The sequence below is a fragment of the Meles meles genome, chromosome 17 (genome assembly GCF_922984935.1).
Source record: "Meles meles chromosome 17, mMelMel3.1 paternal haplotype, whole genome shotgun sequence".
NCBI classification, from domain to species: Eukaryota; Metazoa; Chordata; class Mammalia; order Carnivora; family Mustelidae; genus Meles; species Meles meles.
In genome coordinates, this window is record NC_060082.1 from 39,317,683 (window position 1) to 39,343,550 (window position 25,868).

The 25,868-nt window shown below is 44.8% G+C and overlaps 1 protein-coding gene and 1 pseudogene across 1 annotated transcript in view; both read left to right on the top strand.

The window, feature by feature from the left end:
- Nucleotides 1–25,868, top strand: part of DNAH14 (dynein axonemal heavy chain 14) — a 332,088-nt gene that overhangs the window by 214,489 nt on the left and 91,731 nt on the right. Inside the window, exons 49-58 of the mRNA XM_045982293.1 lie at nt 878–1,006; nt 2,114–2,251; nt 3,361–3,528; nt 4,627–4,797; nt 8,922–9,089; nt 9,816–9,908; nt 17,512–17,709; nt 18,853–19,014; nt 21,064–21,255; nt 22,310–22,491. Coding sequence (XP_045838249.1) covers nt 878–1,006; nt 2,114–2,251; nt 3,361–3,528; nt 4,627–4,797; nt 8,922–9,089; nt 9,816–9,908; nt 17,512–17,709; nt 18,853–19,014; nt 21,064–21,255; nt 22,310–22,491 — 1,601 coding nt within the window. The remainder of the gene's footprint in view (nt 1–877; nt 1,007–2,113; nt 2,252–3,360; nt 3,529–4,626; nt 4,798–8,921; nt 9,090–9,815; nt 9,909–17,511; nt 17,710–18,852; nt 19,015–21,063; nt 21,256–22,309; nt 22,492–25,868) is intronic.
- On the top strand, nt 22,953–24,892 carry LOC123928183 (annotated as a pseudogene).

Genomic DNA, 25,868 nt, shown 5'->3' on the forward strand with positions numbered 1-25,868 from the left:
TTCTCCTGTGAGCATGACCTGAGACTGTTAAGAACCAAAATGCAGCTGAGTTAACTGTAAGGATCTATTGGCTTTTGCTCACTTATTCATGAATCTGTGAGGCATCCACCTCGCAAAAAAAAGAAGGGCGTTCCAGGAGCTGTACAAAAAGACAGATTAACAGACAGAAGGGTGGGCAACGGGGTGGGGTTTATATTGGCAAAAAGCGTGTTGGTTGTGGTGATGTCACTTTCCCTAAGTGGGTGGCAGGGGTCCGTCAGGTCAACGACCTGCCTAATGCTGAGTCATCGGCTTAGGATTCCATGAGCCGAAACCGTCATTAAGTCTGGGTTGGGGGCCATGGGGCTTACCAGGAGGGACTACATTTTGGGCTATTGTCTTATTTTTTTTGTTCGTTTTAATTTTTTTTTTTCAGATTGTTATTTATTTATCTGACAGAGAGCCAAAGTAGGCAGAGAGGCAGGCAGAGAGAGAAGGGGGAAAGCAGGCTCCCTGCTGAGCAGAGAGCCCAATGCGGGACTCAATCCCAGGACCGTGGGATCATGACCTGAGCCAAAGGCAGAGGCTTTAACCCACGGGGCCACCCAGGCACCCCTATTGTCTTGTTTTTAACACGACCATAAGAGGAAGAGAAGCAGATCTGCAGTCCCAGGGAAAGGTACCAAGAGAAGAGCCTTGTTGAGTGTGGTCTGCTATTTTGAAAACTTACCATTTTCTAAACTCATGTCTTCAAAATGGAATTTGGTCTTTTGCTTTTTAACAGAAAAATATACATGTTATTTCATATAACTTTGTTCTTACACCACAGTGTAATTAATATTCCTAATTTGAAGGGAATACTAAGTCATATGTTTTAAAATCTTTTGTCTTGCTCCAGATTGTACTGTTCATTGATGATCTGAACGTGCCGGAATCAGACACATACGGAGCTCAGCCGCCCCTGGAATTAATCCGGCAGTTACTAGATATGGGAGGCCTGTACGACACGGAGAAGAACACTTGGAAGGTACAGCGTATACAAAGATTGTGTCCCCATTAACAATGAATTAAAAATTCAGAACAGTGTTGTGTGAATTGAGAAATTTAGGAAATCTAGTCAGATGAACCTGCAGAACACATTGGAAGCCCTACTTGAACCGTGCCAGTGGCGTCTTTGTCATTCTGCTCGGCTCTGTAGGATTCGCTGTTAGTGAAAATTATGAGGATGACCCTATAGGTTTAATTTCTGAGTCAAATTCTCACTACTAATCACATCACTAGTTCATCAGATTTTTCAGGGCAGCAGCTGTGAATATAGATGAGAAAAGCTAGCAAAAATGTTTCCCGGCACATCCTTAACTGTCTGGGTAAGACCGCTCTGCGTCTTTATTTGCGAGATCACCGATCAGGGGTGTTCGGTACCATTGCAAAGTCCAGCAGATTCCCAGGGCAGGATTCCTCTGTCTTTGTTTTCCTTACATTGAACCAAATCAGAATGGCTGCAGTTTTTGAAAAAGCAAATGCACTTGTCTCCTCACCGGTTCCTTCCCTGGACATCACGAGCCCTGCACTCCAGAACAGACTTTGTCTGTGGAATTAAATAGTTGCATTACAAACAGGTTCACGACTCAGACAGACCTGGGCCAGCGATCCTGGACAGCACCCTGACTGGTGCGTGGTGTCAGCTGGGACACCCGAGTGTCAGAACCACTGTCAGCATGCAGCCAGGAGAAGAATCCAGATGCAGCCCAGGCAGGAAGGTCCCCGGGAGGTGACCTGCACGACCTTGGCTTCCCTGGAGACTCATTCCATGCTCCCGAGCCCTCCCTCAGCACCAAGAGTCCTCCGCCTGCCTCAGCCATGTTGCTCAGGGTCCAGTAATTGCTTTTCCAAAGACAAGCTATGACTTGATGACATTTAGAAAGCCTTCTAGAAGGAACAGCCCTCAAAATCGCTTTCAAGGGTTTCAGTTACTTCCAAGAAGATCAATTCTATTACTGTCAGAGTTTTTGTTTTTGCAGTAAATCGTCTTTTTGTCTAAACAGTGAAATCTTCTGTTCACTGGGGGCTGGGAAATGGGTGATAATTCACTTTCTATGGATGCATGTATCTGTCCTTTTCATACTTCCCGCAGAACATTCAAGATCTTTCTCTGGTGGCAGCCTGTGCCCCTGCAGCGGTCAGGAGGCATGCCAGCCCACGTCTGCTCAAGCACTTTTCCATCCTGGTGCTGCCTCACCCTCCACAGCATGCCTTGCAGGCTATTTTCCAGGTAATGCATCCAGCTCGTGGTCTGCTGAACAAGAATTTTATTTTCATGGTGTACGAGAAGACTCAAGAACTTAAAGCCATTAATACTGAAAGACAATTCCTTAAGGCGATGGGTTTTATTCCCCCCTCCCCTTTCCGGCCTGTGGTTGTAACCTGTCTCAAAGTAACCGAAATATCAGTCAGTGTGCATTAGAAATACGTGCGGCGCATGTGGATCCTGCGGCTTCATTCTTGAAGGCCCTGATCCAGCATATCTTGGACGGGGGGAGGTGCTCAGGAGCCTGTATTATTAGCAAGCTCTCCTGGAGTTTTTGGTCTTGGTTTGTTCTCTTCGTTTCTTTATAGAACACAAAATAAGAAAATCTGAAATATCTTATTAGAAAAGCAGCTCAACTTGAAATCTGGTTTGATTAGAAAAATAAATTTGAGGGGCGCCTGGGTGGCTCAGTCAGTTAAGTGTCCGATTCTTGAGTTCAGCTCTGGTATTGATCTCAGGGCTATGAGTTCAAGCCCTGTGCTGGAGCCTACTTTTAAAAAAGGAAAGAAAAAAAATGTTATGCAAGATTACTGATTTTTTCGAAGCTCATCATGTGTTTTTCTTCTTTATAATATAAAATTTAAAGATTAATTTTTAAATCTATTTTTCAAAAAGCTCTTGGTAATTCTGCACATGATCAACAACTACCCACCCCTTAAAAAGTCCTAATGTAGAAGAATATATATATATACATGCACCAACCCAAAATGAGAAAATAGTGTATCACTTTGTAGTCCATCTAGTAGCCTCTACAGGGGAACAAGGGGGCAGGAGACTTGTCAGCACCCCTGGTATACACTCACATGGGGCATAAATTGTCCCCAGAGAGCAGCAACACATGCCTCTGCCTCTACATCATTCACCAAACTCAGACCAAGTGGGATTTTCCCCCGGTTTGTGACACTTGCAGTGTCTTTGTATTAGTCTGTTTGGTTTAAAGTGGATTCTGGTTACTAACATTTTAAATGTCATTCATCCTCCATGATAATAACACATCTCCTTTTCAGTGGGGAATTAATTAGGAAGAAAGTATGCTTAAACTTTCGGGCTGACTATACAATTTCTTTTTAAAGGCTCATTTGGGAATGTATTTCTCTATCAATAACTTCACACCCAACGTTCAGAAATGTAAGGATCAGATAATATCATGTTCTCTCGCCGTCTATTCTCAAGTATGTCAGAATATGCTGCCAACCCCAGCGAAATGCCACTACCTGTTTAATCTTCGAGATGTGTTTAAGGTGTGTTTTAAAATTCATTCCTTAGCTTAACTTTAAATTGTGAGTTAAGGAAATGTAATTTTACTGAATTGACCTTCTCTCTCTCTCTCCCCATTTCTCTGCTGTAAACATTCAATTGTTTGAGAAGGCGGGAGAAGGAATCCAAGTTGATTTGTTTTGCTCTTCGTGAGCAGTTTACCCTGTGAGCCCTTTAGAAAGAATCATTAAAACAATTCCTTGCGGAGAACTCAGTGATGAAGCCACTCAGACTGTTAGAATATAGGCTGAGATTCTCAGTGGCAAGGGTATTACGTGGCTTTCGGTTTTGCCTTATTTCTGAGATATTATTTCTGCCTCAGAAAATGAAAGCCTGTATGCATTTTGTAAACATGCTTGCAATTCCCATGAGCCTTGTTTTTTCCAAAAGGAAGTGTTGCCGACTGTGCTGCCTTAGCCATTAGCCTTGATCACATAATTTTCAGAATTAAAATATTAAGAAAAACAATTTGGGGGGGTTTCAAAGATTTTATTTATTTGTCAGAGAGAGGGCACAAGCAGGGGGAACAGCAGAGGCAGAGGGAGAAGCAGGCTTCCCACTGAGCAGGGAGCCTGATGTGGGACTCAATCCCAGCACCCTGGGATCATGACCTGAGCCACGCAGGCATCCCAAGAAAAACAATTTTGGAATTCAGTCTTTCTCTCCCTACCATGGGCCTGTGGTCCAAAATAGTGCATATCATGTTTGAAATGAGTTATAGTTTCTTTTCATCCACATTCAGAATCTTAGAACATCAGCGTGAAGAAGCTCGTCCCCAGCCCCACCTGCAGCCCACCTCAGCACCGTAGTCAGGACCGGTGGCTTCCCAGGCCAGTGAGACCTCAGAGGCCGGGCCCAGAGGTCCTCAGCCCCTCTCCCTCCACGGGGGGTGCTGTGTCTGTTTTCCCTGAGTTATAACCTGCCCATCTTATCAAAAATCTAGTTTATCACTTGGAGAAATCTACAATTCGTACCTAGATAATCACTTCTATTTTTATGGAATCGTAAACCTGCAAAAATTGAGCCTCTACTTCACATACTACCTGCTGATGTTAAAAATCTAACGTTTCAATCCCTAACAGCTTCTCTTGGGGTTGCTGCAAGCTGAGAGGGTTGTCATCAACTCCAGAGAGATGGCCGCTCTGTTCTTTGTTCACGAAGCCACCCGAGTGTTTCATGATCGCCTGATTGAATACACTGAAAAATGGCTTTTCTATCAACTTCTCTCCAAGGAAATTGAGAATTATTTTCAGGTAAACCTCTATTTTAAAAATTATTTTAAATGGCATCTTGGGCAAAGAGGTTGTTTCCTGAAAGCCCTCAGCCGTTCCTACAACATTAGTAACAACATTATTTTTTTTTAATGATTTTATTTATTTGTCAGAGAGAGAGAGAGGAGCAAGAGTGAGCACAAGCAGACAGAGTGGCAGGCAGAGGCAGAGGGAGAAGCAGGCTCCCCACCGAGCAAGGAGCCCGATTTGGGACTCGATCCCAGGACGCTGGGATCATGACCTGAGCCAAAGGCAGCTACTTAACCACCTGAGCCACCCAGGCGTCCCTAGTAACAACATTATTAACAATCCCATTTTCCACTTGGTAATTAAGGTCTAAATGAGCACAGATTTGATAGGATGGAAATGACAAGGTCTTGATGTCTTTGGCCTTTGCCAGCCCTGACCCCACGCATGTTTCTCCAGGACTGGCGGAAGTGCTCAGTCTCCGTAGCTCCAGCACCTTGAACTTTGGTCTCCATGGTGCCCCAGGTCTGGAAGGAAGGAGAGTGGTTCAGGAGACTGAGCCCCACCACGAGGGTGGTGGGGAAGCAGAAGGGAGATCTCAGCACCTTTACAAGGCCATGTGCAAGCTCCTTTCGAGAGAACTGGGGGGGTCCTTCAGAATTCCTTCCAGAGCTGACTCCTCCTTCCTCTTCTGTCTTCTTTGGTGGTGCTGCTTTCTCTCGCCCTGTTCATAGGAGGCCAGGAAATAGAATGAATTCACAATAGGAAAAAAAAAGACTTTTGGGTATGAGCCTTACATCTAGAAATACAGACATGCATGTGAACATATTTACGTAGATCTGCGTTCGTGTGTATATATGTGTGTGTACTGCGTACATGTATATATGTACGTTAAAGACTAGTCACAAATCCAAAAGGCTTTTAAAAGGCTTTTAAAAAATGTTTTCTAGACCCTCCCGTCGTTGTTCCCTTTTAGTGCAAGCTCTCTGCTCTTCAGCCCAGATCCTCCTTGATGGTTCACAATAGCGCACACCCCACCCTCCCACCTCCACGGAGCAATCAGGGGCTGTCCTCTCCCACCTGCACACCGCCACTCACTGTGGAGTCCCGCAGACGTGGCCCAGTGTCCCTGGGGCTGCTCTTCCATGACACGGCAGACTCCTTTCACCCCTACTTTTCCCGTTCGCCCTGCTCAGAGACGAGACACCCCAGCCCACTCGTGTACTCTTCCCGCTCTCCTTCCCCCGGCAGCCTGAAAAGCACTTGAATATAGAGGCTCCCTACATGGACCCTGCCCATCTTCAAAGCCCAGCCCCTCCCCTGAGCAGGTGTGGAACTGTGGCAGGGGATCCCCGTGTCTCCACACCCTTGTCTCTGAAGTTGGGGTAGCAGCTGTACCCACCTGGGAGGCTGTGCTGAGAATCAGCAGTGCTCATTTGAGGTTAGAGCAGTTAGTGATATACAGTAAGCACTCAATAAATGTAAGCTGGGGGGAAGAACTTGACCTTGTGTCTACATTTCAGATACAGACAGGTGGATTGCCAGAAAGAACCTGAACTCTAGAGTCAGAACTGGGTTTGTCTTCTAAAGTCCAGCTCATGGTGCTAGGGGTGCTTCAGGCTCAACACGCAAAACCACTTGCAAAACCGTTCCCAGGGGGCGCCTGGGTGCTCAGTAGGTTAAAGCCTCTGCTTTCAGCTTGGGTCATGATCCCGGGGTCCTGGGATCGAGCCCCGCATCTGGCTCTCTGCTTGGCGGGAAGCCTGCTTCCTCCTCTCTCTCTCCCTGCCTGCCTCTCTGCCTACTTGTGATCTCTGTCTGTCAAATAAATAAATAAATAAATACATCTTAAAAAAATAAAAATAAAAATAAAAACATTCCCAGGCTTTGCCCACTGTGCTCCTAGCACCTCCCAGTGCCCAGGTCCGATGTTGCCCACCTTGGTGACCGGCGGTACTCTCCCAGCCTGCATCTGCACCAGAAACCACGCACCTCAACCCCACATCCTAGCCAGAGTGCGGGGCATCTCCTCTGCCTCTGCTCCACACCTCTGGGACCCCTCTGGACATCCTTCCAGATTCAGCTCGTCCTTCCTCCTTCGTGGGTGTTGCTGGCCAACACTGCACACTTTCCAGCTTGAGCGTCCCTTTTTTTTTTTTTTCCATTTTATTTATTTTTTCAGCGTAACAGTATTCATTCTTTTTGCACAACACCCAGTGCTCCATGCAAAACGTGCCCTCCCCATTACCCACCACCTGTTCCCCCAACCTCCCACCCCTGACCCTTCAAAACCCTCAGGTTGTTTTTCAGAGTCCATAGTCTCTTATGGTTCGCCTCCCCTTCCAATTTTTTTTTTTAATAAACATATAATGTATTTTTATCCCCAGGGGTACAGGTCTGTGAATCGCCAGGTTTACACACTTCACAGCACTCACGATAGCACTTACCCTCCCCAATGTCCATAGCCCCCTCCCCCTCTCCCAATCCCACCTCCCCCCAGCAACCCCCAGTTTGTTTTGTGAGATTAAGAGTCATTTATGGTTTGTCTCCCTCCCAATCCCATCTTGTTTCATTTATTCTTCTCCTATCCCCCTACCCCCCCATGTTGCTTCTCCATGTCCTCATATCAGGGAGATCATATGATAGTTGTCTTTCTCCGATTGACTTATTTCACTAAGCATGATACGCTCTAGTTCCATCCACGTCGTCGCAAATGGCATGATTTCATTTCTTTTGATGGCTGCATAGTATTCCATTGTGTATATATACCACATCTTCTTTATCCATTCATCTGTTGATGGACATCTAGGTTCTTTCCATAGTTTGGCTATTGTAGACATTGCTGCTATAAACATTCGGGTACACGTGCCCCTTCGGATCACTATGTTTGTATCTTTAGGGTAAATACCCAGTAGTGCAATTGCTGGGTCATAGGGTAGTTCTATTTTCAACATTTTGAGGAACTTGAGGGTCCCTTCTTTGTGTTCTCGCAGGACTGTGGACTTTCCTATCCTAGAACTCATTATAATGTAGTTACTTATCTCTCTCTCTAACCTTATGGATTCTGTGAGAACAAACTTACTGATTCCTGTCTCTTCCTAAATTGCCAGAATCCAGCATCCTTCCTTCCTCTCCACTGGTGCTCAATAAAGATAACTAGGAGGAAGGAAGAATGGAGGCAGGAGGGACGGAGAAACTTTGCTAAAATAATGGAAGAAAGCTCATTCCTGCCCCGGGTGAAGTTCACAAAATTCCTCCTGTAAATAACCCCTACAGTCCAGGTTTCAGGCTTTGCCAGACCAATCAAGCAACAGATGTAGAGGTGGCTGGTCAGGGACACACGGCTTGCCCTTATAGCAGGAACAGCTACAAGACCCCAGATCGAAGACATACTGACCTCTTCCTTAAAGAGAGAAAGATATAAATTAGTGCTCTGAGAATTTGGGTTATATGGTATCATTTAATCTGTTGGTTGGCTGGCTTATTTTCATTAAAAAAAAAACCAAATGTGATCATGCTAACAGTCTTTTCACTTGCAATGTGGCAGACACTGTTTCCAGAGCTTTCTATATCATTACTCATCTCAATCTATATAATGCCTCCATGATGGAGGTCCTCTTGCTATCTTCACTTTACAGATGAAGAAACTAAGGCAGAGTAGGGTGAAGAACTTGCCCCAGGTTACATAGCTAGTTAAGTGGTGGAGTCCAACCAACCCAGGACAGCGGACTCCAGATACCCTTTTACCCATCATGTTGTCCTGCCACCCAGCTGTGTCTCCTGGGTGCCTGCTAGGAATTTCCAGTGCTAGACACAGATTGGGGGGGAAGTTGCTGAGACCCACGTGGAAGACCCACATGGGTGCAGTGCGGGTGCAGCACGTCTCTGATAGAACACCGTTTGGTCTCCTTTGCAACCCTTGTATTGTACTGTATGCATTTCAAAACACCGTTGTGAGAAAGGGTCCATTGGTTTCACTGCCAACACTGGTTCACAGCACACAAAAGGTGAAGAGCTCCTAAAGCCTACCTCGATCTGCTGTGCCAAGAGCTTCTCTGATGCAGATCTGTTACGTTAGTTTTGGTAACAAGTAGAATTTGGCTATTAACACGTACTCCTAAATGATCATCTTACAATAGGTTCAGTGGACCAAAGAGAAACTGATGAATGACTCAACTGTATTTGTGGATTTCTTGGATATAAACAAGGCCCACAGGAAAAAGATCTACCGGAACACCAATGACTACCATAAACTCGCCAACGTACTGAATGAATTCCAAATGAAGTTGAGCTCCGCATCTTTGGAGGTACAGACAGACATGCTTTGTGTAGACTCTGAGGAGTACGTGTGTGTGTGTGTGTGTGTGTGTGTATGTGTGTGGACACTGGTCGTTTACATACACGCACACAGATGGCTATATTTATTTCACAGCAGATATTTCCAAGGCATGTGTGTGCATATGAGAGAAAGGGGGGCACCCGGGTGGCTCAGTCGGTTAAGCATCCGACTCTTGATTTGGGCTCAGGTCGTGGTGTCAGGGTCCTGGGATCGACCCCCACATTGGGCTCCGTGCTCAGCTGGGCGTCTACTTGGGATTCTCTCTCTCTCTGTGCATGTGCAAAGGAGCAGCAGGGAGCAGCCCCTCTGGCACCACTGCCCGGGGCAGACAGGTGCCGGACGAGAGGCCCCGACAAAACTGTAGACACCAGAGTCCCATCTCCTGGGACTCTTCCCTCAGCACAAGGCCCCCCCAACACAGAGCCGCAGCAGAACCGCACCGATCCTGTTGTTCTCCTCCTTCTCTTCCCTCGAGCCTGTGACTCCCCTGGTCCTGCTCCCGGCAACACTGGCATAGGGACAGTCCTCGTGATGCACCTTGATTTCTCATGGATATAAACCGGCTTACTGAGTCTACGTTGCTGGATTACCAAAATTGTCCCTCCCACTTCTGGATCCTTGTACCTAAAACTGCAGTGAACCTCCACTGTTTCTGTGCCTGTCAGCAGTTGATCTGTCTCATTTCCTCTGCTAGATTTTTCATTCCATGGTGTTCTTCAAGGAAGCCATAGAGCACATCGCCAGAGCCGCGAGGGTCCTTCGGCAGCCGGGGAGTCACATGCTACTGGTAGGAGTTTAAATTACTCCGTAGTTTCAAAATAACAACTGAGGGAATCTGACTAAATCTACCTTGCCTACAGAAGTTTGATTTATGCAGACTTTCTTTTTGTGAAAGCTTGCACCCCCTGAGTCCACACAGGGTGACCTTCCTCTCTGGAGTTTGCATAAGAAAGGTTTCAGCACATAAAAATGCTTGTGAACAGAAGTGATTAGCAGGCAGCATCTCTGGCATATCCTCACACCAATGTAGTCTCTGTGCCGGCAAATCTTGACTTTGAAGATAGTGCATTTCCTGGAATATTGATTTAGAAACTTGAGTCTTTGCACAAAGTTCTACTGCTCATGAAAACAAGTGGGTGTTAAACTTTTGGAAGATCCCCAAATAACTTGAACAGAGAAAAGCTTTCAGAAGGCTAAATAAAATCCAACACATGCAGCCAATTATAGGAATCACAGTATTTATGAACATTGAAGCTGTTCCTTATGCCTATTATTTATGTATTTTATACCTCTGTTATTAATAACTAGTTACTTAATTCACATCATTTTTTCCCAAAATGACTTGTTTTGCATTCAGAACTACTAGAACTTTATTTAAACAGACATGTATTGAGACTGATTAAAAGGAATTAAAAACTAAAAAATAGAATTAAGGCAAAAATACAAAAGCAAATATTTCCTCCACCAAAACTATTTCTTTACTAACCTTGCCCACCTCACAGATGCCACCAACATAGATCTACCACACTAGCCGGAAACCCAGGAACCCCTTGTTCTGGACGCTTTTCTGTCGCACCCCACACTACATCCCGCAATACAGTTTCCAAAATATATTTCAAGTCTGCGCTCATTTGTACCTTGATTGCCACCACCCTGCCCAAACCACTCCCACCGCCCCCAGGACTCCTGCTCCCCCTATCTAAAATATATCTTCTACCCTCCCCTCGGCCCCTGTCACTCTGTCCCTTTTTTCTGCTTTTTCTCCCTAGACCTTAGCATTATCTGATCTTATGTATTTAACTTTTCATTTATTTATTATCTGTCTCCACATTTAGAACATAAGCTCCATAAAATCTATGGTTTTCTCTATTTCAGTTAATGGATTACTTTTAACTCCCAAATGCCACATACTCTCAGTTTGCTTATTTTACCACAAAGTGACGTTCTTTTCTAATAACAAGTGAGTTTACAAAGAGTTCTCAATTCTGAAATCCTGAGAATGCATTCAGAGCAATTTTAAAAGACCTAATGCTCAATTAGATATTTACCTCTTTAACAATGCTTTCTCATGACCCTTTCGTCCTATCGAGCCCCTGTTAAAAATACAAGGTAAAGCATGGCAAGTCCCTGTTTCCTCCCTGATCCTGGGATTTTTGCCCAATTAAACATCATCAGCGGATCAACAGATCTTTGCCCTGGGATTCACTTGTGTAAAATGGTAAGATAACCGGAAGCTGACTTAGCCTGCAAGGCTTCAGCAGAGATTAGCATCTAGAGGGAACATAATGACTTGATGAAGAACGTTTAAAACAGATTTTAAAAAATAATCATCATCTAGATTGGTCGATTCAATTAGTTGAATAGGTAAAGAAGTAAAAAGCAAATCATACATGACTTTTTAAAAGTAAACATTACTTAGTTCAGCTGGATTGTATAACTGAACTACCAGAACAAGAAAACAAGCTTCTAGAGGCTGCCCTCCTGCCTTGACTCATGACCCGCCTTTTCCACTTCCAAAGCCAGCAACGTGCCAACTTTCTAACCCTTTATCAGCTGCCACACATCTCCCTTTGTCTCTCTGACCACAGCCAGGAAAGATTCCCTGCTGTTTAGGACTCATGTGTTTAGAATGAGCTTAACCAGGTTATCCAACATCGTCTCCCCATTTCAAGGTCCTTAATGTCATCACATTGGCAAAGTCTCTTTTGCCATACAAGAGCACAGGCTCTAGGGATCCGGAGGTGACACATTTGGGGGTGAATGTGGCAAAGATATTATAGTATCTACCACAGACAGTATAAATATATTTTTCTTTTAACTACTTTCCAAAATAGGCATAAAACTAATTACAAAACTATTTTTGGGCTAATAACATAAGGATTTAGTATATATAATAATAACACAAAAGAGGAAGGAGCAAAGGGAGCTATTCTGGAGCAAACTTTCTCTATTTTACCGGAATTAAGTTAGTATTAATCTGGAGTAGATCAAAAAATTAAAATATACAGTGTAATTCCTAGAGAAACCATCAAAAAAAAAAACCCTAAAAAAATACATAACATGAATAACAAAAGAGTTAAAATAGAACTCTAGAAAAAATACTGAGTTAACACCATGAGAAGGTTAGAGGAGAAATAAAGGGGGAAAAGACACAAGACATTAAAAAGCAGCAATATGGTGGATGTAAATCAAATCATATCATTCATAACATTAAATATATATGTACTAAATGTTGCAATAAAAAAGCAGAGATTGTAGGGCAGGATTTTTTTAATCTAATCATATGCTGTCAACAGGAATTGCATTTTAGATTCAAAAACACAAAGTAGTTAAAAATGGAAAGATGTTTGGGGTGCCTGGGTGGCTCAGTCTGTTAAGCATCTGCCTTCAGCTCAGGTCATGATACCAGGGTTCTAGGATGGAGTCCTGCACTAGGTCCTCTACTTAGTGGGAGTCTCTTACTCCCTCTCCCTCTGCTGCTCCCCCTACTTTTGTTCTCTCTTTCTCTCTCTGACAAATAAATAAATAAAATCTTTAAAGAAGAAAAAAAAATGGCAAAAGATAATTCATGCCAATAAACCCCATAAGAGAGTTGGAGTTTGTTATACTAATAACAAACATAATAGACTTTTCAGGGGAAAAAAATAAGTGCTGAAAAAAGTGGAGAAAAAAGAAAGATCTTATAATGATAAAAGTATCAATCATCAGAAAGATATAACAATTATAAACACACACACCTAACAGCTAAGCCCCAAAATATGTGAAGCCAAACAGGCAGAATTGAAGAGAAAAAAATAAGAAGTTCAACAGTAATGACTGGAATCTTCGATATTCCCACTCTCAACCTTTGCTAGAGTAACTAGATAAAAAACCAACAGGGATATAAATATGTCAACAATACTGTAAAACAATTTGACCTCATTGGCATAGATAACAAACTCCTTCCCTCCAACTAAAAAATACACATTCTTTTCAAGCACACATGGAACATTCTCCAGCATAGACCACGTGCCAGGCTGTAGAACAAGACTCAATACATTTAAAAGGATTGAAGTCATTCAGAGTACATCCTCAGAACACAACAGAATTAAAGTAGAAATCTATAACAGAAAGAAATCTGAAATATTCCCAAATATGTGGAATTTTTACAATATACTGTTAAACAACCAGTGAATGAAAGAAGGAATCTCAAAACCTATTGGGAAATATTTTGATAAATTAAAACACAGTATACCCAAAGCAATACTTAGAGGAAAATGTATATAAGATATAAAGGCCTAAATTAAAAAAAAAAGAAAAACCTCAGATAACCTTACCTCCCACATTAGGAAACTAAAGAAGGAAAGAATACTAAACCCCAAAGCCAGCAGAAAGAAGGAATTGATAAAGATGAGAGAAGTAGAGAACAGAAAAAGAATAGAGAATATCAATGAAACCAAAGGTTTGTTCTCTGAAAAGATGAGCAAAATCAACAAGCCAAGAAAAAAAAGAGGAAAAAGAGTCCATTATTAAAATTATTAAAACCAAGAATTAGAGAAAGGACATAACTACCAACATTACAGAAACAAAGGATTGTAAGAGAAGAGTATGAACAACTGTATGCTGGCACATTGGATAGCCTCAATGAAATGGACACTTGCTTGGAAGACACAGATGACTGAGCCAAAGAAAGAGGAAATCTTAAAGGACCTAAACAAAGAGATTGAATTGGGAATTTGAAAACTTACCCTGAAGAAAAGCCCAGGGCTAAACGCTTCCCTGGAGAATTCTACCAAACATTTAAGGAAGAATGAAATCAATTCTTCACAGACTTTTCCAGAAAATAGAGGAGGGAACAGCTCCCAACTCACCCATAAGGACAGTATCACCTGATACTGAAACCAGATAAGACACATCTTGGCAAGAGAAAACTACAGACCAATATCTCTTATGGATATAGTTGTAAAATTCCTGCACAAAATATTAATGAACTGAATGCAATAACATATAAGCATCAGGTGCCATGACCAAGTGAGATTTATCTTGGGAATGCATGTTTGACTAAACATTCAAAGCACAGTAATATAAAGCACCATATTAATAGAATACAAGGCAAAACCACATGATCATTTGTGCAGAAAATGTGTTTGATAAAATCTAATACCATTAATAATTTTTTTAAAAACTCTTCAGCAAAAACGAATAAAAGGGCACTTCACCAGCCTAATAAAAAGCATCTGTGGAAAACTTGCATGCTTAAAGATGAAAAACTAAATGTTTTTCCCCTAAGACTGGGAACAAAACAAAGATATTTTTCTCTCTCAATTTCTGTTCAACCCTACACTGGAGTTTGTAGCCAGTGCAAGTAGATAAGAAAAAGAAGAAAAAAGGAATCCAGATACTTACCTTACAAGAAGTAAAACTGTCTTTATTCATATTCCACATAATCCTGTTTATAGAAAATCCTATGGACAAACTACCCAATTAAAAATAGACACCTCACAAAAGCATATAAAAAGATTCTCAGTATCATTTGTTGTTGGGGAAAACAATCTGATACCACTTCGCACCTATTAAAATGACCAATTTTTTTAAGGGGGGGGATAGTAGGAATTGCTAGCAGAGATAATAATAGGAACTCTTCATTTATTGCTGATGGGAATGCAGAATGACACAGTCACTTAGAAAGATAGCTTGGTGGTTTTTTAGAAAGCTAAAGATAGCCTTACCATATAGTCTAGCAATATGCTCCTATGTATCTACCTAACATATATGAAAACTTAGATCCTCAAAAAAAACCTTCCCATGCATAATTATAGTGACTTTATTCAAAAACTGACCACAACCAATATGTCCTTCAGTAAGTGATAAACTAGGGTACAATGGAATATTTTTCAAAGATAAAAAGAAATGAGATATCAAGCCACAAAAAGACAAGGACAAATCTTAAAGGCATATTGCTAACTGAAAGAAGTCAGTCTGGAAATACTGCACACCATATGATTCCAATTATATGACTTTCTGGGAAAGACAAAACTATGGTGGTGGTAAAAAGATTGGTGGTTGCCAAGGGTTTGGAGAGAGGAAGGAAAGTGAAACACAAGATATTCAAGTGGTGACACTATTCTGTGCAATGCTGTAATGATGAGTACATGACACCACACATTTGTCAAAGCCCATGAACTTCACAGCACAAAGAGCAAACCTTAGTCTGTGGAAGTTTCAAAAACCATCTAAGAGCTCTGGGGAATCCCAGGATGGAATGCAGAAAGTGACGAAACAAGCAAACTATGTTACAGGGCGTTCAGGAATCTCCCTGAGGAGGGTGGGAGGGAAAGGAACTGACCCAAGAAAGTGTGGAAATGAGCGGACTCTAAGACTAATGTCAAGAGAGGCTGTAAGTCAGCTCTGTACTGTAGCTAATCAAGTAGTTTCCTGTGGGAGTGAGGTCACCTTCCGATAGCACTGTGCGTATATATCCCAACCGAGTAACTAAGTAGAGGATGGCAGGTGGTGGGAGCCAGTGTTCTCACGGTTGCAGTGGGAGCTTACAGAAGCAAGGGGAAGAGGCTAGAGTGATCCTTGTGGTGATGCATGAGAGTTGAAGACAGTAGTTGAACTCGTGATTGGTTTCATGTATATGGTTATAACAGACGTATTTATAGGAATGTGTGTATGCGAAGGTTAGCATACGAAACTGGAGCATAACTCCTCACTCCTTCTCTGTGAGCTTTTGTGATTTTCTCCCAAAGGATGCAGTGTGAAAGGGGGAAAAACAGGAACTTCACAATGGAGAAGCTTGACATTCACTACTTTATCTAGGTGACCAAGGTCCACAATCAACGATGATAAATCACGTTGATAAATGGCACTTTATCTCCGTGGTCTTCCCTCCCAGAAACACATAAGCCCAGTCTAGTCAGAAGGAAAACATCAAGAAAATCTCAACCAAGAGCCATTCTACAAATTGCCTGACCAGCATGCTTCAAACCCATAGGTGTCATCAAAAGAAAACAAAAAAAGAGAGTCTGAAACTGTCACAGTCAAGAGGAGCCTCAGGAGATAAAACTAGTAAAAATAATATGTCCTTGATGGGATCCTGGGAGAGAAAGAGAGTGTTAGGTAAAAACTAAGGAATTCTGAATAAAGTATGGATTCCAGTTAATAATAACGTATCGATACTGTTTCATTTAATGAAAACAAGTATATCCTACTAGTTTGATGTCCGTAGGGGAAATGGAATGTGTGGTGTATGAAAATTCTCTTTTCTATCTTGGCAATTTTACTGTGAATCAGAAACTCTCCTAAAATCAAAAAGTTTATTTTTTTAAGGGGACAAAAGATTTAACAAAAGAGGCACAAATGCAAGCAAGTCTATGAGAAGACTACCTGCCATCCAGAACCGTTAGGGAAAGGCGCTGGGAACGCCATGGAGAGAGCAGCACTCACAGGTGCTGGCAGGGCTGTGGATAAGCCAACCCTCGAACATGGCCAGCACGGATGTAAAATAGTACACCTGCTTTGAGTAACAGTTTGACCATTTCTCATGACGTTGACCCCGATTTACCCTTTAACGGAGCAGTTCCGTTTCTCTGTATCTGTACAAGAGAAAGCAAACGTTCGCTGGACAACGTGCACATGCGTGTTCCCGTGAGCATTGTCGGAATAGCCATGAGGTGGATGTGCTCCCAAGCATCCATCAGTAGGTCCCATCCAGGAGGACACTAGTGAGCCATAAAAAGGGACAGACGGCAATAGGTGCTCCCACATGCAAGGACCACAAAGCCGTCATGCTAAGTGAGGAGGCAGATGCTGAGACTTTGTGCGTACAATTCAGTGGCTAGGAAAGCTACAGAGACGGAAGGTGTGCTAATGGTTGCCTGGGCCTGGGGTCGAGGAATGACTACTAATAGGCCTGGGGGGTCCAACTATTCTAAGATGGATTTACTGGTTGAAAACCTGTAGATTTACTAAAAATTATTGAATTATACACATAAAAAGAGGTGTAGTCTGTAAGTTACACCTCAGCATAGCTGCTAAAAAAAGGCAGTACTTTTTCATTATTACCAGAGAGCAGTTAGAGGGTTAGTTGCTCAGAATAAAGGAGAAAAGAACAATCTAAATTCTTCTAAATGGAAAGTCAAATATTGGCAGTAATGTAACGATTCATAAACCTGTCAATGCTATTTTTTCAGATTGTGCTCTTGTTCCAGTCAGGTTGTCTCATGTATTTCAAGAGACTACACAGAGAAATGTATCTGCAAGCCCTATAGAACTTTGATAAATACTTACGTTATATTTCACGTATTTCCCAGAGAGGTTCTCGCTATTTTTGCTGATTGGAAACTATCCATTGTAAGGTGTCTAGGACATACATAGGAATCGTGTGTTAGGTTGTTCTTCTCGCACAGATCGGAATAGATGGCTGTGGGAAGGAGACCTGCGCCACCCTGGCCTGTTACTTGACAGAATGCAAACTCTACCGAGTGCCCACATCCCGCAATTATGCCTACATCGAATTCAAAGAAGACTTTAAAAGGGGCTTCATTCAAGCAGGACTGGAAGGGAACCCCACTGCTTTGATAGTTACTAGTTTAGACCCAAAACAGGTCAGTACTTTTTGTCTTCAGCATTTGCTAGTGTTTGCCATGTAAGTAGTGTCCCCCACCCCCAGCTGCTTTTCTGGATTTCGGAAGATGTCACTTCTCCCATGCTGGAGGCCTGCTGTTCTAATTTAAGAAATCATTTTTCAGAGACGTGCTATCAGCTGGAGCTGGGCTGGACAAGCTTATCAACTCCTGTGCCATTCAGGACTTCAAGATCACTGGATCCCTTCTCCATACTTTCCAGCTTCCTCCTGGCCACATTGCTGCTTTCCACATGAATCCAAAAAAATGGTGTTAGGACTAGTTAGATTAGCATTTGTTAAGTGGGACACAGCGTACTGGGTAGTGATCCATAGTTCAATAGAGGACCAAGAGCAAGATGGAAATGGAGAAGTTTCTAACAGGTCCTGGGAGAAGGACATAGCATACCTTGAGGGGCCGCACGGGGTGGTCAGGCTGGGGTCAGGCAGGGAGACCAGGATCCAGGACCTGCGGGTGGCATGACTTGGGCTCCCAGTGAGGGCCAGTTGGGCCCACTCACACCTGAGAGTGGGGTTTGGTTTGGCCCACGGGGGTTCTCTAAGGGGCACATAGGGCCTGCAGGCCCTGGGAGGCGGGGATGGCTGCTGAGCACAGGCTGTCGGGGAAGTCCTCCCAGCAGCTGGCACCTGCTCGTCACTCTGCGGGCGGCTTGCACAGGGGGCTGGTGTCAGGGTAGGGCTCCCGCAGGCTGCCTGAGAGAATGAAACAGATGCCGAGGCGGTAGCACCCAGGGTAGGTAAGAAGACCCCATGACCAGGAGGGAATGACCAGGGTGTTTGAGAAGCCCCATCCGTTGTCCATCAGTCGTGGGCGAGCCAGGAGACCAGCTGCCCCGCAGCAGCTCTGTCGGCCCCTCCTGGAGGTTGACAAACCGCTCCCTTTCCTTCCCTGCCCGAGACACCAGAAACCCGTGAGGGTCTCAAGAGCATCCTGAAGAGGGGATCAGACAAAGGTTTTTTTTTAAATCATGGATTTACTCTCAGAATCAAAATGCTTATATGTTTTAATAAAAACTCCTTTTCTTTGTCCTGGGTCTCCAGTGTATTTAGGGTGGAAAATGTAAATAATTGACTCACTCCTGATTGGATATCTGTTTCATCTAAGGAGTCGTTTTTGGAAGACTTGAACAGCATTCTCAATCTGAGGAAAATACTTTACCTGTTTGAAAACGAGGAGCTGGACTCCATCGTGCTGAAGATGAGATCTTCTGCTGAACAGTCCGGTTACATGGATAACAGGCAGTCTCTCCTTGCGTTCTTCCAGAAGGTACTCTTCTGTGGGTTGGCGTTATCAGGTTACCATGTTAAATTATGAATAGGCTATGTTTATAATTCTCTACCTGAATTTAAAGCTGGATAGTTGGTTTGGTTTTTTTTTTTTTTTTTTTAGTTCTTTAAATGAGTTTTTTTTTAAAGATTTTATTTATTTATTTGACAGACAAGAGACCACAAGTAGGCAGAGAGGCAGGCAGAGAGAGAGGAGGAAGCAGGCTCCCCGCTGAGCAAAGAGCCTGATGTGGGGCTGGATCCCAGGACCCTGAGATCATGACCTGAGCCGAAGGCAGAGGCTTTAACCCACTGAGCCATCCAGGCACCCCTAGTTCTTTAAATGAGTTTTTAAAGTTAAAACTGGTGACTGGATCCCCACGCGCAGATACCCGACTCCCTTAGGGCACTCCAAGGTCAGCGAGGACCTGGGCGTGCCTGGCTATCAGTGGCTGAAGAGCATGACAACAGCGAGAGACAATGACAAGAGAAATAAGACACTGACTTCCCTCCCTGACCGTAGTTGGTAACAAGTCTGGAAAGGCCAGAGACAAGAATTCTTGCATCCCTTTAAATAGCCCTGGAGTTGCCCGGGGGGTGCCGACCGAGCAGATGGTATTCACAAGAACCTCAGCAGTGGGTCCGTCTGGAGACGAGGCCAGACCATTGAGCTAAGCTTTCTTTGTCTTTAAGGCCTCATGACCGGCCAGCCACTCGGTGGGGAGAGAGGTAGGAGATAAGATTGTGTCCAAAGGGGAAGCACCACAGGCCAACTGACTTCTCAGGCCAGTTCCTGTTGCTAATGGAGTCACCTGAAGATTGACCCGACCCACCCTCCGTCCTCAGTGGACGCTTAGTGATCTGGCACTAGAAGATGTAAAACATCCCACAAATGGGGTCCAGAGTTGAGGGAGAACAATGATGTTACATGAATGGATGCGTAGATCGGGTTCTACTTTTAAATGCAATCATCCTGATAACTTGTGGCCCTCTGGTGCCTTGTTACTAATAGATTGCGATTGGCAAGGAAGAACAAAGAAGTTCTCATCGGAGAACAGTGCACTCCAGAAATAAAAAATAAACCAAGAATCCCAGTTAGAAATTTCCAAAAATGATTTGATGTCTCTTACAGTAATCATAGTGCGGGCGTACTTGAAGCCATTAGCATTGAATATCTTCGAGGAGGAGTTTGGGGATGGGTAGAGCAAAGAGAGGTAACTTCATTTTTAATTTAAACATTTCTCTGTTGTATGAATTCTGCATTGAACAGTTTGATTTGCTTTCATACATTTTTTAAAGACAAAAAGGAGGAAAAAGAATCTTACACTTTCCTCTGCTTTCAGCTTTACCACACTTCTTTGGCAAAATAGGTTGGATACTCAGACATCTTTCACTTTTTACAAATTGAACTGTTTGAGTAGAAAGGAACATTGATTCCCTGAAGCTGCTTTCAGTAATGTGGTTTCATTGAGAGTGACATACGGACATAAGGACAGACCCTGCGCCCATGCCGGTCCTTCCAAGGAGCCAGGAACAGCAGCCGCACAGCCCAGCCTCACGAGGGGAAGGATGCAGGGAGATTTCATGGAGACCAGCACTTTGCAGAAGACCTGCAAAACTGTAGCGGCTCCAATACCGTGTAGCGCTCGCCCACTGTCTGTCCTTCTCTCTCTTGGCCTTCAACTTTCACTCCAACCACTTCCCACGTTCAGTTTCTGGGCATCTTAGTGGCACACCAACCCAGAGCAAAGGCTGAAATAGACCTGCTCCCCTCTGGCAGAAGGTTCCCTACTGAGCAGGGCCAAGCACCACACTCTCTTGTGTGACCTGGGCCATAGAGGGAATGTTCCCAGTTATGTGGAGCACCACCTGGCCACTTTCCTCGTGAGAGCTCCACGGGGCTGGCGTGTCCCTGTGGAAGGCGCTCATTGGGCACCTGAGTGGCCTCTACTGAAGAATGGAAACAAATTCCAAATGCAATTTTTAGTGTACTATTTGTTACAAAGCAGGGGATTCCATTTCAACAGCTTGCATCTCTATTAATTTTCAGAGGATCCATAAAAACCTTCATATTTTTATGACCATGAGTCCGGCAGGACCGACCTTCCGCCAGCATTGTAGAGCCTACCCCTCTATGATCACTACTTGCACTATCGATTGGTATGAGAAGTGGCCAAAAGAGGCTCTCCTCGTCGTAGCCAATTCTTTCTTAAGAGAAAAGGTGTATTTAAAGAACAGACAGGTAAATGCAACCTCTTAAAAATCAGATCCAAGGGAAGGTTTCAGGTTGTTAACGCATCTGGCAGAATTATGTCTCTGAAGAGCAGTGAATCCTGGGGAGGCAAAAATAGGCAGCTCTGGGCAAAACTCTGAAATAGGTCAAGTGTTGGCCTTGACTCTTGATCAGTTCCTGATCCCTTTTGCCCCCTGACCCGCCCTGTGTCAGAGATGCCCAGATTCCTCACTGCCCAGGTCTCTGCACTCCCCTGCTCCATGGTGAGCAGCGGGTTTCCCCGAAGGGAAACAGCGGAGACACTACAGCCTTCGGGGTACTCCCTGTCAAGGTCTCTGACTGGCCTATAACCAACCACCCACGAGAGGAGCTGAAAATTCATGAGTCACACTAAGTACGAACCTTTCCTGGTGCTGCCTGAAATGCAGCGCGGCACCTGGAAAAGGGCTCATGACCCTACTTGACAAATATCCAAGGAAAGCGAAGGCCAAGGGCAGAGTCAGGAAGAAAGTGCAGCTGGGCTCAAGGGGACTGGGTGACTGGCCAGCCCTGGTTGGCAAGAGATGGGCACCAGGGCTAGGTTGTGTCTCCGAATTTTCTCCAAAACTCAGCGAGGGACACTTTCTCCTCTAGTTTTCCCACCCACATATCAGTATATCCTTTGAGCCCTGACATTTTCACAGCTTTACTTTACTCAAGGAAGACAAGTAGAGTCTCTTGTAATTGATAACCTGCTTTAGGAAAGAAAGATGGGAGATTTAAAAAAAACAAACCATGAACCCAGGCCATTGGTGGTGGCCCCCTAAATTCTCGGATGGCTATAGAAGAAATGAGTGTAAGCCCCAAGAGGGTGAGTCTGGCATGTCCTTAACCACGGGCCCTATCATTGCTTCATCCCCCCACCACCATCCAACCCACCGAAGCATCTCTATTCTCCGTCCCACTCACCCAGGGCGTTTTTCTTCCTTCCCACACCTCAGAACGAGAAAGTATTGCAAGTTATTTATTTTCTCTTTCTTTATGTGTATTGGGTTGTTTTCTCTTGATTCTTAATATCTTGCAGAACTTAAAAGAAAAACTTGCCCCAACATGTGTCCAAATCCACAGAAGTACAGAAGCCTTGAATGCAAAATACTTCGAGAAAACCAAAAGGCATTACTATGTCACTCCCAGTAGCTACTTGCGGTTCATGGATACATTTGCTCACATTTTGAAGTCACGAGAGGAGGACATGCAAGCAAAGAGGTAAGACTTTGAGACCAAATTAAAAAAAAATACACACACACACACACACATACATATAATTGGCGCTTTTTTAATTTTAGAAAGAAACACAAATACAAAAGGAGCCCGAATCTGCTTTTCCCGGGGCGGGGGGAGGATAGGCAGCAGCTGCACAAGCCCTTCAGAGAGGTCCGGCATTGAGGGCTGCCCGTCAGTGGAGACAAGGTGCACACACGCAGCCAGGGAAGAGGCCATTGTTCAATTGCATCGCGAAAGCGCGAGCAGCCGCGGGAGCCACCGGCCAGTGCCTCTATCCCAGGGACAACACCGACATATGGGGAGCTGTCTGTGACATCGGGACGCGCTGGGGCTGCAGAGCCTGTGTCCAGCGGTCCCCAGAGAAGGTGGGTGAGGAAGCACGACACAGCAGGTCTTGTACCTTATCAGAGCCCCAGTGACATGTCCTCCCGGAGGACAGGGACATGAGTGGAACGGGCCGTGCAACCCGGCCCAGGAGCATCCGGCTGTCTCTGTTCCAGGAGGCCACAGGCTGTCCTGAAGACCCCTCCAGCGGTTGTGTCCAGGTCTGCGTGACCTGTTGCGGCGGGGTGGGGGGGGCGTGAAGGCTACCGGGACCCCAGACAGAGCAGCTGCCCTACAGCAATGCCCACCCCCCCCAACCAGCCGCCTGACCTGGGTCCCACTCCGGGCACTGGGGCCTCCCTGTCCTGACAGTGATTGATGCAAGTTCATTCTGTCCTTCGGCTGCAGCACCGGGAAGACAGACTGCAGCCAGTCTCCCACTGTGGAGCCGGGCCAGTTAGGAGTGCCGTTTCCCCGGGTGCATCCAGGGGTGTGCCACGGGACACCTAGGACCATGGAAGTTTCTCTTCACCTCTCATGTTGGAGTGTTAGCTTGCCTCTGGCAGACCAATGGGGGCCAGGGGTGCCACGGCCTCAGCAGCGGCCTGATGTGAATGTAGGGTCAGGGCTCATCTTCTGAAGCTGCTGTTGACAAGGCCAGGTGGGGCATGGGGATCCGGGGTCAGCTCTGTCTGGAGCCGTTGCTGGGGTCCAAGCGTGTAGCGAGGTGACCAGGAATCCTGTTAGTTTAGAAGGTGAACCTTGTCTTGTTGTTTTCAGTAAAGTCTCATCAGGCCTGGAGGCTGGGGCTCTTGGTTTCTCCGAGTCCTTGGATTGAGCTTTTTATTGGCCGGTGGTTAAACTGAGGGTGACAACAGCAGTCTGGGAAATCGGCTGGATGCCCCCCACCCCCCCAGGAGTCAGGAGACTGGGCAGACCCAGCGATCAACTTGTTTTTCCTAAAAATGAAAGGTGAACTGGAACAGACTAAAGACCAACTGGAACAAGCCCCAAATGAACTGAGTGCCTGGAAGTTTACGCCTGATAGCCAAACAGGCAAAAAGTTACTGGCGAAGTGTCACATGCTTATCCAGAAGAATCAAGAGCTTGGAAGGCAGCTGTCCCAGGGACGTATTGCACAACCTGGAGCAGAGATGGCTTTACAGAAGAAATAGGGTGAGGAGCTTGAAAGCAGTCAGGATGAACTGAATGACTTCATCATTCAACTTGACGAAGAAGTAGAGGGTTTGCAGAGCACCATTCTAGTTCTTCAGCAACAACTGAAAGAGACTCGCCAACAGTTGGCTCAGTACCAACAGCAGCAGTCTCAAGCTCCAGCCCCAGGTACCAGCAGGACTACATCTTCCGAGCCTGTAGGACAGGCAGAGGCCACAGGTAAAGACTGCAGTCGGCTGGCCAACGGACCAAGTAATGGCAGTTCCTCCCGGCAGAGGATGTCTGGGTCTGGATTTCACAGGGAGGGGGACACAGCTGAAGATGACTTTCCTTCTTCTCCAGGGAATGGTAATAAGGCCTCCAGCAGCTCAGAGGAGAGAACTGGCCGAGGAGGTAGTAGTTACGTAAATCAACTCAGTGCGGGGTATGAAAGTGTAGACTCTCCCGCGGGCAGTGAAAACTCTCTCAGTTTCACTGAGAGAACACAGACTCCAATCATGACCCTCAAGAGGAGAAAACAGTGAGTGGGAAAGGTAACTGAACTGCGGGTTCCCGCCACATTCAGAATGGCTTGGACTCAGTGTAAATGTACAGGGTTCAGTTTTGTAATATTTTTTCCAGCAAATTTTTATACAGTGTCATTTAATTTGGGAGAGGATGCTGTCCAGAAAATTAACGCATACTTTTGGTCACAATTTGCCTTTTTTTGTGGGTGTGGTTTTTCCCCCGCCCCCCTTTTTTTCCCTTCCCCTTCTTTGCTTCAATACCTCTGCCACTTTGGAAATTGTAATAGTTAATTACCTTGAATGTTGCTAAAAGGACGTTTTGTGTAGGGTCAAGTTATTTTTATATGAGTTAATGTGAAGTTGTAAATGGAACTCTTTCCTTAAAGTATAACGCAATGATGTCTGTATGAATCTGTGTCTCTCCTAGAACCTGTGCTGTGTACGGGCATTCTTACTCATGCTGTTATTATACTTATGCACCATTCAGACTTGTTAGAGTAGATGTGGGTTTATGACTGCCAAGTTTGCCCAGTACAGTAGTTTTATCACTAAAAGTTGGACTTGCTGATGGAGTCCTATAGTAGTTTCAGTGTTAGATACAGTTTTTCCACCACAACATCTGTGCATTTTCTCTTTAGGTGACTGAATGGTTAAGAAATTTGTGTGCATAGTTACTCAGTTTTTATGAACTGTTGTATCCTGTTAATGCATATTGCTCTGTGACTCTGGTATATCTTATCTGTATTGACTATTTATTTGACACAAAGAGATCACAAGTAGGCAGAGAGGCAGGCGGGGGTCGGGGGGGAAGCAGGCTCCCTGTCAAGCAGAAAGTCCGATGCGGGACTCGATCCCAGGACCCTGGGATCATGATCTGAGCTGAAGGCAGAGGATTTAACCCACTGAGCCACCCAGGCGCCCCCCCCCTTTTTTTTTCAAACCCTCTTTGAGCTTCAGAATGGAAAAGTAGTTGCCTTCCTGCATCACTGGTATTTAGTTTGATAATAGGAACAAAACCGAGGAATTTGGAAAGGAAAACCAAGTTCTAAGTGTAATTTTCAACCACTGGGTGTGCCTGGGTGGCTCAGTGGGTTGAACCTCCGACTCTTGATTTTGGTTCAGGACATGATCTCCACGTCGTGAGATGGAGCCTCCTGCTGGGTTCCACCATGGGCGTGGCATCTGCTTGGGATTCCCTCTCTCCCCCTTCCCTCTGTGCCTCCCATCACTCCTCCTTCCACCTCTGACATCCAAGTTTCCACCACAGGGGCTGCTGCCTTCCATCCGCAGCCATGAGATGGCAATGGGTGCAACAGGTCCCTGTCCCAGTTGTTTCCTCCCTTCCCTGTCTTT